We start from the raw sequence: 13,967 nt of genomic DNA on the forward strand, positions 1-13,967 counted from the left end.
ATACGCGCAGAAAGGCTGCCCCCATTCGACAACTTTCTCACGCTTCTCTCACTCTTAGATGACCTCCACACGAACACTTTCAGCATGGACAGTCTCTTGCGCTTACAAGGTCTTCATGCCGACCTCGTTGCCTTCACTGAAACGCGATTGGCCAACATTGATCGCCTGTGGCAGGAACTAGAAGACAGCATCGAGGATTTCAGAAAGCTGCTGGACAAGACAACACCGACGGCAGCTGATCGAGATGCTTACAGCAATGGTACGGTGCTCTTTGGTCCCTTCTGGAGGACTTTCTGACTGACTCATGCGTAGGGAAACTCAGTGTTGGCGACCAAGAATACGGCGTCAATGACGAATTCAAGCACATCAGCCGGGCCATTGCAACGACCCTGGACCTAGACGAGATCGAGGCCGGACGACTGCTCATCCAGAGCCAGACCGATATCCACACCACGGAGGACTCCTTTGTGACAGATGCAGTGAGCAAATTTCATAATCGCAGAGACCTCCTCCTCCAATCCCTACGGATTACACTCCAACAATCGCTCAGTTTAGAAGCTGGGGGTGGGGTCAAACGAGTCTTTGAAACCACAGTTGCCCGTGTTTTGGATATCGATGGTGGTGTTCCTAGCAATGGGTCAATCTTCACCAGAAAATGCTTGAGTACACTGGAGGATATTGAAAAATTACAAGCCAAGGTTTCGGATGCACTTCAAAGCAAGGCGGTACTGGGTGGACCGCGGGGTCCCGAGTTTTATGCCACTCTTGAATTTCAACGAGACAGTCTGTTTAAACAGCATGAGGCCCTGGCGTGTATTCTCGCGTATTTGTTCCAAGGAGACTACACCAACCAGGAAGATCTTCGGAAACTTCACAGTGTGCTTCCGCGCTGGAGCCGCCTCGATTTCAATCTTGTTCACTATCTCCCCGCGTTTTCAACAGCATTTCGGCAGTACGGCTCCCCCGGTAGCCACCTTTCCCAGGAGAGCACTGCCTCCCTTGACTCGGTGTTCGGGTCATTGCCACAAGATGCTACCTCAGCCCCCATCCGGCCTTTCCAAGCGGTTCTGAGCCTATGGTGGACCGTTGAGTACAGTGGACAATTTCGCGACCTGTCGGACCAGGACTTAGGAGCGGACAAGCGGGCAGATGCAGTCAAGGCAGCATTGAAAGAGGACGCCCTGGAATTCATGCTTGCAATTTGTACAAGCACCAATTCAGATGTCTGGCGGCATCCAGCGCGGCAGGAAATGGTAGCTTTGCTTCTCAGCGATACCGCGGGTTTCACACTCGAAGGCGAGCAGACGTCATCCTACTTTCGCTTGCAATTCATGCAATCTCTAGAGAACTTCACCGAGGCCTTCATTTCGAACATGCCTGACTCAATTCGAAAGCTCAAGACCGAAGAAGACGATCAGAGGTTGAATCAGCTGATAGCAATGCAGGAAGGCTTACCACCTACCACTGAAGGCACGATCGTCAGTAAGCTTCATCTGGAATGCTTTCTCATCCTCATCTCCTTCGCTTTCGAAGGGAGACCCGAGGCTGCGGAGCAATGGTGGGAAGACCCCGACAGTAATTTGTACGGATTCTTGCAGTGGGCATCTCGAAGACAAACGGTACCAAGGGTGAGCGCCTTCTGCGAGCTTTTGTGCTCGATCTCAGAGGAGCAAGAGTGCGCAGAAGCTGCCCACAAATTCTTGCTAGACGACTCACTCCCTGCTCCGACAAGAGGTAGACGCAACCCTTCCATGAACTATCAACAAATCTTTGCCGAATTGGAGCTCTATTCGCAAAGAGTCCATGAGCGTCCTGTTACATCCCAACTACCAAACGTACGAAAAGTCCAGCCGACCGACATGAACGAGCTTGAGAGCCCTGTAATGCTATCCTGTTATCTCCGCTTGCTTGCGCATCTCAGTCGACAGCCCAGTGGTACGCGCCAGTACATCCTACAGACAGTGACTCCAGCCTTCCCACAGGCTCTCCTGCTTCTCAGCTCCGGTCCTGTCCCGAGTTATCTACGAGCAAGTGTTTTTGCGGCGCTGGACGCGCTGCTGACCGACAAGACTGCTCATACAGCTGCGACGTTGTGGCAGATCATCGATGACTGGGCCGCAAACAGCCATGACCGAGCCCGATCAACCGCTAGCAAAACCATAACACCTCCGAAACCCACCTTGCTCAACCTACAAAGCACCCTCAATTCAATTGCAATGTCATTTGACCAGTATGATGCCTTTGTTGTGTTGATGCGCGATCTGGTCGTTTCTTTGCCATCCACCGGGCTCGGGACCGACTTGCTTCCGTTCCCGAAAGATCTAGGCGCGTCATACAGGTCCCCCGGAATAGCACCTTATATTGATTTCGTATGCGGTCAAGTCTTTGTCAAAGCCATCCTAGAAGTCACTGATGAACTCCAACGATCGATTGGCTCATTTCATTGCCTCGAATTCGTGGCCGTCGGCTTGGAGGGATTCAACGAAGACTACGTGGCCATGCTTGACCGTACGACGTCCACACATGATGCTCTTCAAGAGATGCCGCAGGCAGCATCATATGCTCAACGCAGTCCATTTGCGAGACTTATGCAGTGGATCCTGAGCAGCGACATGAACAAGCCGCTGATGGAAACTCTGCGCGTATCCGGAGAAACTGCAGAAGCAGCTCTTGCGGACTCGCCCTTGCTCCTCAGCCTACAACGTTCAATTGACATCATCAACCGCGTGCTTGACCTACAGCCAACTTATTTCGACATAGTGAGACCGCTCGTGCAATCTCAGTTGGCACAAGATGGCCCTCTTGCCCGGCCAAATCTAAATGCTCTAGAAGATAGCCTTGTTGCAAACCCGGAAATCGTGCTCAATCTTTGCCAGTTTTCTGCTACCGGACATTCGGAGCTGGCACTTCGCGCTCTGGCTTTGCTACAGAAGCTCTCCAGCTCACCGAAGCTTAACAACAATTTCCTCGCCGCTGAGTCTACTCCTGGTCGAACTCGGAGAATTGTGGACATGTTGGGTCCAGATCCCACCTTTAAGCTGGAGCCAATCGCAAGAAATCTGTCTGCTAGGTTGCAGTTCGATGTCCGGGAACTTGAAGAAGGATTTGAGTCAGTCAGCTACCTTCTTAAAGATGGCATCTTGGCTTTCTTCAACTCGTGCCTTGAAACCCAACCAGACCTCCCGAACATCGCCCATCTCTTGATAGGTTTCGGTAGATTGGGCGAGCGTCTGACGATTTCGGACTCCATCGATACTGTGACTGCTGTTTTCAACTCCATTGTTGATCTGGTTCAGAATTATCCCGACGACGAGGATGGAATCATGTCTTCTTGGTTGATACACATGAAAGCAGCCGCTTTGCGTGTGCTGAAACATCTATGGTCTTCTCCCATATCAACAGCAATCGTTGTTGGCCAACTCCGGAGATTTCAATTCCTCCAGTCCATGTATATCAGCATCCCCGTCGTCAGTCAGCAAACTCTGTGGGACGGCAATAGCCTGCTTCACCCTGCTTTCTGGTACGCTACGTCGGCTGAAGCTCTTGCCGAATTTCTCACATTTCGAGCATCCCTATACAATTACACTGCCACTGAAATACGGGCTGCCGCAAAGGAAGGGCTGTCAACAACTCTCCGACAGTCACTGTCAACTCTACAGGGCAAGACTACAATCATGGACGGCAGTATCATCACTAATCCCGATGTGTTCACTCTTTTTGACTTCCTCGAACTCGATCTTTCTGCCAATTTTGAAATAGATCCTCAATTCTACCAGGGGGTGGAATTCGAAATCTATTTGACAGAGGCCACTGAGAGCCATCCTAGCCTTTACGATGTTAAGATGATTCGCGAGTATCTCAATGCCTACCGGGCCGACATCGTACGAAATCAGGCCACAACAGCGGGCAGCAGCAAAATCGACGAGCAAAATCTGATTGACGAGGCCGACATTTTGTTGGCCAAGGTTGAAGCTCGAAACCGGTCAATCCTTGCCCACAAAGCCAGAAGCGATGCATTGCATGAATATGTGGAGATGATTATAGCTATCATTGAAAGTTGTCCTATGGAGGCGACAAACAAGGTGCAATTCATCCTGCACATTTTACAAGTTATGCTTCCCAAGCTTGATGTCTTCATCGTCGATGGAAGAGCTGATGTGATGGAGCTGGCCCGAGCTGCTGATGCCTTGCTCTTCTCTCTCTCCCAAACAGACGTCGCAAACAGTCAGGTGGACAACCTCATAACGGAGAAATTGTTCCAGCTTTTCCGTGCCTCCGTTGAGGGTGTTGCGGCGTCCAACTCAAACGCAAACCTTAGGACAGTATTCTACAGCATTTGCTCACAATACCTGAGCCGGATTACATCCTCGACTGGTGGCGACTCGGATGTAAAGGCTAAAGCAAGGCGTAACAGCATGGACTGTGTCCGGTCGACAAGCCAGCGCGTCGTGCAAATTCTGTGCGACGATGCTGAAGACGGCGTAGACACTTGCAGACTGAACGCCCTGAGTCTTCTGTCATTTCTCGCCTCCCTGGCCCGCACGGAGAAATCTAACTTCATCCTCAACTCGCTCGTCAAGGCCAATGTGCTAGAGATCCTGGTCGACCCTCTTAAGCACGTCGCGGCAGAGTTTCAGGGCTCAGAACCCCTTTGTGAGTTTCCTTACTCAAGCTAGACAAGATTCGATCCCTTTGTTGCTAACGTGCTCGCCCAACGCAGATCGCCGTTACCTCCTCTCCATCTTCGAATCTCGCATGCTTCTGCTCCTGCATATCTCACGAACCCGTGACGGTGCAGGAGCTCTCCTCGACGCAGGCCTAATGTCTGCCATTCGCGACTCGCTCATCTTCCGGGCAGATCCCGATCTCGGCATCTCAATTCCTTCCAATTCCAGCGACATGGCTGAATCTAGTAGCTCCGCTGCCGACTCGGTCACATCCGCCCTCCGCACATACTACGTCCTTCTCTCATCAACCCTCCGCGTCCTTCTCTCTACATTCCTCTCAAGAGGTGCTCAGAACGAACAAATTCAATATCTCGCCCGCGCTCTTTTGACTGAATATCGACCAAATATGGTGGGTGTCTTCAAAAAGCATGCAGGTGTGAGTGGCAAAGTGGACCAGGCCCTACGACCACTGGTGGAGGAATGCGTCCGGTGTTATACTGGTTTGGCTACGTTGTCTGGCTTTGTCGATTTTGAAGACCAGGCAGGGTTGGATCCAGCACGGGACGGCGGCTTCTCGTAAATGCATCGGGCAACATGGCTCGTGGATAAAATATGGCACAAGGTTCATGAAGACATGAGCATTTTGATCAAGAGCTGAGCCAAATGACTTTGCTTGGACAAATTGTTTCGCTTACCTCACTTGAACCTTCAACATATCCTGTGCGCACTGTTATCCACCCGATCTTGACTAGTTTCCAGCCCCTACGTTGATGATGACCGTAGCCCTCGACAGAATCGCATAGTCGGAGCTCCGTGCCTACTCTATGCAGTTAACCTCGTGTCTTGTGTCGTGTCACCATTGTGTAGCCGTCGATCCTGGGGCTGATCTTCCTAGCAACTCAAGTTGACGTGTGCCCAAAAGCCTCTTGGATAACGGCCCTGTCAGTCTAGTCCGTCGACTTCAATCCACTCTCACCCTCAGCTAGCGTCGCCGTCACAATCGGGAGTATGTAGAGGCAGTGTCGTTAGAAAGCTTCCCGGAGTGCCGTAGAACTTGCCAGATCTAGCTAGTTGCTCCTATTTGGGCGACCGAGGGCGAAGAGACGTCCATGGTTCTGCCCATCCTACCTGAGAAACAGGGCGAGGGTGCTTCGAGTTCTGTCTAAGATACCCGTCGTTGGAAGCCACTTCGAGCTTAAACACTGAACATGGAGTGGTCAGCCAAAGATTTTGACGCAGCAGTCCACCCGTGTCTCAGTACACCTAGCTGCAGCGGCACTAATGGTCGAACAAGGTCAGTTCCGTGTTCTCGACACGCATAGCCGCCGACCGTCCCCTGTCCCCAATGTCGGAACTGTGAAAGCCGGCTTTTTCTCTCTCTCTCTTAGAGCGTCAACACAAAAAAAAAGGAGTTGTGAATGTCAAATACTAGCTGCTCATCGATTGGGATGTTGGAAAAAGAGATTTTCTCAACAGTATCTAACCCAGTTCACTGCGAAATAGATACAGACGATACCGTATATTTATCGCGGTCCAAGCAAGGCAGATTACTGTGGTGTGTATCAAGCAGACTGCACAAAACCTAGGAGGCAGTGCAGATAAAAGGCATCTTCAAACCACACGGAACGGACGGGGGAGGTCGTCGTGATCATTGCGGCAGCGGTGGCAATGAATTGGCACGCCACAGGCGCGTAGCATCACAGGAACCTAAATGTAAACAAGGAAATCACTCACGGACCGTCACGACGTCACTCCCAAAAAGGGGCACATCGCTATGAGAAGGGTAGACGACAGCAAGACCAGCTCACACCGACAATGGAACAGGGAGCCGCCTTGTTTTTGGTACTCGGACATTTTTTGGGCGGGATCCCGCCGCTGCTATCTGCGGCAGGACCCCTTTTTAAAATGAAAGAAAGAGAAAGAACAAACCACCCGACAAGCACTTTACTGCCATGTAAAATGGCGACAGGACATCCTCCCAGCACAGCCATCCCAGCACAGCCAACCCAGCACAGCCAACCCAGCACATGAGACCCCAACAACACGTTCATTCGATGGACAAAACAAAGGAGGGGGAAAAAAACCAAGAAAACAAGACACGAGTGACGTCTAGAGGACGCCGACCCGATCGTCCTTGCGGACGGTCGGGCCGGGTCCGTCCAGTGCCGCAGCAAGCGACGCCGGCGCCGGCATGTTGGCCACGACGGCCTCAAGACCGCCAAACACATCCTCCTCTGAGTCGACGCTTATATCGCGCCGGTGGAACAACCCGTCCCCGTATTGGGGCACGCGGACGGCAAAGGGGCCCCGAGCGGCCTTCCGCGCTCGGCCCAACGCCTTGCGCTCGGCGATTTTGGCCGAGGTCTTCAACTGAAGGCCTCGGACGGCCAGGTGCGCCGACTGGGGGGCGCGCAGCATCCTCAACACTTGTGGGAGGGCGTAGAGGTGCTTGACAACGATGTCGTCAGGGAGGCAGAAGGCATGCACTGAGACGTCGTCGACGATGGTGGACCAGACCTGCATGCATGAGTCGCGCAGGTGGACGGATTGGCTGCACGTGGTTGAGAACTCAACTGTGTGCATGTTGGCCAACACGAGATGGTACTGGGTGCGGCAGTCATAGAGAAACTCGACCACAGGACGAAGACCATGGGCTCTCCAGTCGTGGCTAAAACGCATGACAATCTCGGGGTTAAGACGTGCCGCGTTGGCCTCGTGGACAAGGAAGTTGTTTGTAGCGGTGACCAGGATCAGTTCGACGTCTCCGAGAATGCGTGCCTGAGTTGCTGGATCGAGAGAGACGAGAGTGCGGGGCGCAGTGGCTTCGACATGCTTCTTCATCCAGCTGTCGACTTTCTCCACCTCTGTTGGTGCTTGGGACTGTTCAGGTCAGAGTCGATCAGCATCTGAGTGCAGTTGAAAACTTACCATGAAGGGATGTTTCAAAAAAGAGCCAAGTTTCTGTAGACTGTTCTTGCGTGTCTTCTTCTCTGGCGTAGGACCTCGTGTTGGTGTATCACAGTTCACATCTTGCGAGTCATTGCGCTTATTGACAAGGTTCTTGATTGAGGTAAAGATCCGCGACTTCGAGGCACGACGTTCAGGATGCTCTGGTCGAGGTGGTGGCAGACAGAAGTTTGGAACCCATTGACGAATAGAAAGCGCAATGTGCTCAGGAGCGGTGTGTGGCATGCCACGAAGGTACTCTGGCATCTTTCCGCGAACCGCAAAGAGTCCTTCTGGCGCCGAGACAGCAGGGAGGAAGACAGGAACTTCGGGAGTAGGATTGTCCTGGAATGGGTTCATGTTGGCGATGCTAGAGTATGTGATCGCGCTTCTCAATGATCAGTACTCTGACGATCATGGCGTAATTTAGAATGATAACTTACGAGAGAGGGGGTTGTCCTGCTTTTTGAGGGTCGGCTGCGTGTGCGGCAGACGCGTCCTTGACTTCGCGAACAGGCGAGAGTTGGTGTTTGGTGGGGACTTCCTTTCGCTTGATGCGCTGTGAAGTCAGAGCGTGAGAGTCGTACTCCAGGTCTGGTGAATGAGCGGTGTTGTTGAGGGTTACAAGTTGAGGTTGATGGGACCGTGGTAACTGAGTATGAGTTGAGAGAGACCGCACAATTTCGCCAGGGCTGAGCGGCAATGGCTTGTTGAAATCCATGATTGATCTGGATCTTCTCACAAACGGTCGTGGATCAATGGTTCCGTCAAGCCAAAGTGGATATGGTTTTCGCTCTTGCTCAACCGGAGACTGAGTGTTGATGACAGTTTGAGTGTTAGAAGACGTGGCTGAATCTGGAACTGCGTTTTGAATTTGATTCGAATCTTCAGCCTTGGACTGTTTTGCTTGGCTAGAACCGGACTCGGTCCGAAAGAAATTCCGCATAATTTCCATCCAGCTGTTGCGTGAAGAATCACGCCTCTGCCAGACCGGTGTGAGGCTGCGTCGTACCACGGATCTTCTCCTCTCTTCCACCACAGCCTCCTCATCGGCGGGGAGATTGACCTGTGAAGACTGCCTCTTGCGCACCTTTGGATGCCATATTGTGCCATCAAAGACTCTAGCTTGCCGATTGACAGCACATGTCCTCTTGCCAAAGTCGGAACTGTCACCAATGGGGCGGCGGGCGAAATGTTTGAGACTGTCCGAAAGTTTGCGATGTTTTTCTGCTGACTTGTCGTGCTCCGCAGGTTCTTGCCTATCGACTTTGGTCGAATCTTTAAGTGGTTCGGTCTTACCCGAAGTCATAGGGCTAGACGGATGTGACTTGCCTTGACTCCAAGGTATCTCACAAGAGCCGACATAGGTTGCGCTAGACAACATATGCGACGGTGGGTAGGCCCCATTGAGATCCTTGCTGCTAGGGCTGTTTTGAGAGGGGCCGATCTGTTGGAGAGTGAGGATTTCGCCTTGTCCGCCTCTCAGGGTCGGCCGTGGCCCTGAAGAGGACCGACGGGATGAGAGCATCTCGAAGGAGACCAAGAGCGCTGGGTCTATATCTGCATCAAGCAAGGATGGTTCCACCTCAATGAACTCTTGTTGTGAAGAGGCACTTGCTGATATCTGGGTGGCGTCCGACTCTCTAACCGTGCTTGGGCGCTTGGCTTTCCCTTGGTTGGAGGGCGGCGACGATCCATGTTCCGATGCCAGCAAGGCTCTGGTTCTCTGATGGGAGTATGTGGTCGCGGGGAGTCGATATGCGTTCTCTTCGTCCGATTCTCGAGGCTTAGTGTGGATGTCACCAGGAGGAGACCCGGTTGTTCTGTTCTGATTGGGAGAGATATCTATCAACGCCTTTCTTTTTCCAGCATCCTCAGCTTGACGAGCTCGCTCACGTCTTTGGGCTTTTTCAGTTTTGATGATGAAGTTCATTGCCTTGAGTTTACGAATGTGTGGCTGGGTGGGTTGCTGCAGGATAAAGCTTCCTACTCTTGGGATGAAAGGGTTCAGAGCATCATCCTGAGAGCGGCGTCAATGCTATACACTCCGGCCAGGGAGGTGGGACTTACATTTCGGTGCCTCCAACTGTGACGCCATGACCGCCAAACGTCTCCATCGTCTCCGAAACCAGCAGCGGTTCGTTCATTCTCGAGGAGGTCTTGAAGTACGCTTGTCGCATCGGGAAGCCCTGCATATCCATATCGCTCGAGGATCAAGCTATACACTTCTTCCATGCCAAAGGAGAAAGGATAGACTGGTACGACACGCTCGCCGACTTCCCGCAGGAAGAAACGGCATTCTTCTTCATCGAAGCAACCAAGGTCTTCGACTCTGTTCAGGTTGTTGAGCAATGGGGAAGGGATTGTCGCTGTCAAGTTGCGGCGACGCGTAATGTCCATGGTGGCGGATGGGCAAAGCAACGTGAAGACAGAGAGAGAGAGAGAAAGAGAGAGAGAGAGGTGTAGAAGTGAAAAGTGAGCCAGTATAGTAACACGATCAGGACATGATGAAGACAATGCAAGAATCTCGACACGATCAGGATAAGAAAGCAGTTGCACTGACCGAAGGAGACTAACGAGAGACGTCTTGATCAGTCCGCGGAGAGGAACGAAGTGAGTTTTTTGCATGAGAGGTAGAATGTGCGACACGTTGAATTCGAATTCGTCTGAACGACATCGCTGCCGGTGCGGTCATTGCCTCACGCCAAGTCGATCCGGATGATCATTTTTGCGACCCGGCTCCGAAGGCGACATCAAGGCAGGCGGCAACGCATCTCCAGGCACGTGTTTGCTGGAAATATAGCCATCTCTTTATCATCCAGTTCGCGCATTCCGCGGCATTGCAGCCAAAAGCAAACAGTTTACTCACAGACTTAGTCCAACTCATGACGAATGAACCGCCATCCCCAGCTCAAAGAAAAAGTCATCGAGCAATCCATATCCATATCCATATCCATATCCATATCAGCCCAGACCCAGGTGAACCTGCTGCATCATTGATACCCCCGATAAGCAGGCCTGTAGGGCGTAGTTCCTCTGTCAAGGATCAGTCAGGAATGACAGTTGCAAGACACGGTGGTTCAGCCGAATAGAATGTCATAACTTGACGAAGACATGCAAAAGCAGTCCCTCATTCCCAACCACATCAAATTTCCCCTCACCCCAGTACTCTGTATGTCCAGAGTGTTAGTGAACATGTAGTTAAGAGAAAGCAGGAAACTTGCGTGTCGTGAGGTTGAAAGAAGGCTGCTCCATGCCAAGGCACTAGGGGCTGGGCGTGTATCCCGTGACCCTGGGTTTGCCTGGGGAGAACCTCTGAGACGTCTGCATCACGTGATAGATTGAGATTGCCGACATTCCTATCCGAATCTGCGGGGGACTACCGCTCATGCCGCTGTCTGACCTCTCCTTCCTCCATGACGTTTTCTGCTCGCCCAAAGAATGCCCTCCATGGCCGCCACTGGGGCTTTCCAGCTGTCGCCAATGCCTGGGTGGTGGTTTACCAAATCAAAAGAGCCCCGAGAAGAGGATCTGGGCCTGCTCGGGAAAACACCACTTCTTGCCCTTGGACTCCCTCCACCCGCCTCCAGCCATACTAGCTCTCAGCGGCAACAGTTTCGGTGACTGGCTCGGAAACGGCCACCCTCTTCGCTTGATCTTAATATTGACCTCGCCGCTTGGGCCGGGCCTTCAGATATCTGCCATGCTCCGAAGCCGAGCAACCGCGTCTTTAGGATTGATTTCATAAATTGGCCTTTTTCTTCCCATTTCTCCTTCTCAAGGTCATCCATCTTGTTTCCTGTGCGACAGTCTTCACAGAGCTGCACGCTCTGCTTTGTCCAACTTGTATCTTGGCCGCAGCTCCTTTTCTTGTCCTTCCGTTTGCCAATTCAGACCATTTGCCCAACCATAGCTCAAGATGCCTTCAGAGATACCCGTATATGATATTGTAATCATAGGCGCTGGTCCAGTGGGTTTATTGCTTTCAGTATCACTATCACGATGGGGTTACAAGGTCAGACACATCGACAACCGACCTGTTCCAACAGCGACCGGACGAGCGGACGGCATCCAGCCACGGTCTCTTGAGATCCTCCAGAACATGGGACTGAAACGAAATATCATGGCCCATGACCCCGCTCGAGTTTTTGAAGTCGCATTCTGGGATCCGGCACCCGGTGGGAAGATCGTGAGGACAGGGACCTGGGCCAGCTGTCCGGAGTTCCTGGACGCCAGATATCCCTTCACGGCTCTCCTTCATCAAGGATTAATCGAGCGAGTTCTCATCGAAGACCTGGAGAAGAATGGCACCAAGATTCAGAGGCCCTGGACCATCACTCGGTTCGAAACGAATCACAAAAACCCGGAATATCCTGTCGAGGTCGACCTAAAGAATCTTGACAGCAACGTCACCGACACCGTTCGAGCGAAATACCTCTACAGCGGGGAAGGCGCCAAGAGTTTCATTCGTGAACAGCTTGGAGTTCAAATCCGACACAAAGACCCAATCTCCCATGTTTGGGGGGTCATGGATGGTGTAGTTCGCACCAACTTCCCAGACATCAAGATGAAATGCACCATCCACTCAGACCATGGTAGTATCATGGTCATTCCCCGCGAAAACAACATGGTCAGACTATACATCCAAATTGCCAGCTCTACAGACCCCGATTTCTCACCTCGGAAGACCGCTACCGTGGAACAAGTGCAGGCTGCTGCGAAACGCATCTTCCACCCTTACTACTGCAACTGGGAGCGCGTCGAGTGGTACTCCGTCTACCCGATCGGTCAAGGCATCGCCGACAAATACACACTGGACCACCGAGTCTTCATGGGGGGCGACGTGTGCCACACGCACTCCCCCAAAGCAGGGCAGGGCATGAACACTGCCTTCCACGACGCCGTCAACTTTGCGTGGAAAATGCATCTCGTCGAATCCGGCTTCGCTTCACGAGACATCCTATCCACATATGAAGTTGAGCGGCGATTCATTGCCGAAACCCTCCTCAACTTTGACAACAAATACGCCGCACTCTTCTCAACGCGCCAGCCAACCGCTTCAGAAGTCGACGATGCACACAAACAAGACGGAAGCGAACACAAGAACGAATTTGTGGAGACGTTCAAAGCCAACTGTGAATTCACCTCCGGATTCGGCGTTGCCTACAACCCAAATATCTTCAACCACTCGGGCGAGCACCCCTTCCAGCATCCCCTCATCATTACCGACAGCCAGAAGCTGCGTCCGGGCCGGATAATGCCGCCCTCGAACGTCACTCGCGTCGTCGACGCCAACGTCGTACATCTCGAGAACGAAATCCCATTCAACGGGTCTTTTCGCCTGTTCATCTACGCCGGACTATCACAGTCCCCCAAGAAGGGTGCGCACAAGGCTTTGGCGGACTTTGCTGAGAATCTCACTGCAAAGGACTCATTCTATACGAGATTTGGATGCGCCGACCGCCAGAGAGATAACCACCACGACATGGACAACCCGCATTCACGGTTCTTCTCGCTCGCGCTGGTCATCGCCGCCAAGAGGCCAGAGATCGAGATCTCCGACCTACCCGCCGTGTTCAGAGACTACTCTGGACGTGTCTATGCGGATGACCGCAGGGATATGAAGGTGTTGGATGCAAAGGTTGCGGCCCATGCGAAGGTCGGATTGAATGGCGACGAAGGCGCCGTCGTGGTAGTGAGGCCCGATGGACACGTCGGCATTGCTGTGCGCTTGGTAGAGGGTAAAGGAACGATGGAGGCCTTGGAGGGATACTTTAAAGGTTTCACCGTCAGGACCGGCCTGGGCGGTGGAGCTGAGAGAATGAGATCACAGCTGTGAAACATGCAGCAAACTCACAGCGATGTTGGTTAAAAAAGGGGTGTGGAAGGTGAAGTGATGCGGGAAAAGAATGAAAAGAATCAAGGAAAGGACGAGGCTGATTGATTTGTCCTCGGAGACTGCCAGCAGAGCTTGAGCCTCGGGGGTATCTACTATCTGCTTTACCTAGTTAGCCATATCGTTTGTCTTGCATGTGGGCGTTGCATAAAGAACTAGGTATCTATCTGGGCGCCGTCACGTTTTTAATGGTAGCGAAATCTCGTGAAATTGAAATTGAGATTGTGATTCTCCTGAATTTCAGAACGTCGTTCTCAACTCCTCAGTCTGTGGTGGTGTTGTTGTTGCCCTGCAGGCGGGCTCCTTTGCGCTACCTAGGTATTGTATAAGGGGTGGTTATTTTCGTATCGTGAGGTACGTAGACAAACAACCAGCCAGTCACTCACTCGATCAAGCGGTGTTTTTTTTTTTTTTTTTTTTTGTGCTTATCAATGATCATCAATCTCTCGAAACATACT

At 52.1% G+C, this 13,967-nt stretch overlaps 4 protein-coding genes across 4 annotated transcripts; 2 read left to right on the forward strand and 2 right to left on the reverse strand.

The window, feature by feature from the left end:
• Positions 1-84: 84 nt before the first annotated feature.
• A1O5_11435 (uncharacterized protein) lies at positions 85-5,247 on the forward strand (the record flags this gene model as incomplete). Its single annotated transcript, XM_007752007.1, has 3 exons — positions 85-259; positions 313-4,653; positions 4,721-5,247. 3 exons carry the CDS (start codon positions 85-87, stop codon positions 5,245-5,247), a joined length of 5,043 nt encoding a protein of 1,680 aa, XP_007750197.1.
• Positions 5,248-6,776: 1,529 nt separating this feature from the next.
• A1O5_11436 (uncharacterized protein) lies at positions 6,777-7,973 on the reverse strand (the record flags this gene model as incomplete). Its single annotated transcript, XM_007752008.1, has 2 exons — positions 6,777-7,547; positions 7,596-7,973. 2 exons carry the CDS (start codon positions 7,971-7,973, stop codon positions 6,777-6,779), a joined length of 1,149 nt encoding a protein of 382 aa, XP_007750198.1.
• Positions 7,974-8,052: 79 nt separating this feature from the next.
• A1O5_11437 (uncharacterized protein) lies at positions 8,053-10,013 on the reverse strand (the record flags this gene model as incomplete). Its single annotated transcript, XM_007752009.1, has 2 exons — positions 8,053-9,633; positions 9,684-10,013. The coding sequence occupies 2 exons, from the start codon at positions 10,011-10,013 to the stop codon at positions 8,053-8,055; spliced, it is 1,911 nt and encodes a 636-aa protein (XP_007750199.1).
• A 1,519-nt stretch (positions 10,014-11,532) lies between these two features.
• A1O5_11438 (uncharacterized protein) lies at positions 11,533-13,452 on the forward strand (the record flags this gene model as incomplete). The annotated part of the gene is made up of 1 exon (XM_007752010.1): positions 11,533-13,452. The coding sequence occupies one exon, from the start codon at positions 11,533-11,535 to the stop codon at positions 13,450-13,452; it is 1,920 nt and encodes a 639-aa protein (XP_007750200.1).
• Between the last annotated feature and the right edge of the window lie 515 nt (positions 13,453-13,967).

Source organism: Cladophialophora psammophila, assembly GCF_000585535.1.
Source record: "Cladophialophora psammophila CBS 110553 chromosome Unknown aczJe-supercont1.26, whole genome shotgun sequence".
Lineage (NCBI taxonomy): Eukaryota > Fungi > Ascomycota > Eurotiomycetes > Chaetothyriales > Herpotrichiellaceae > Cladophialophora > Cladophialophora psammophila.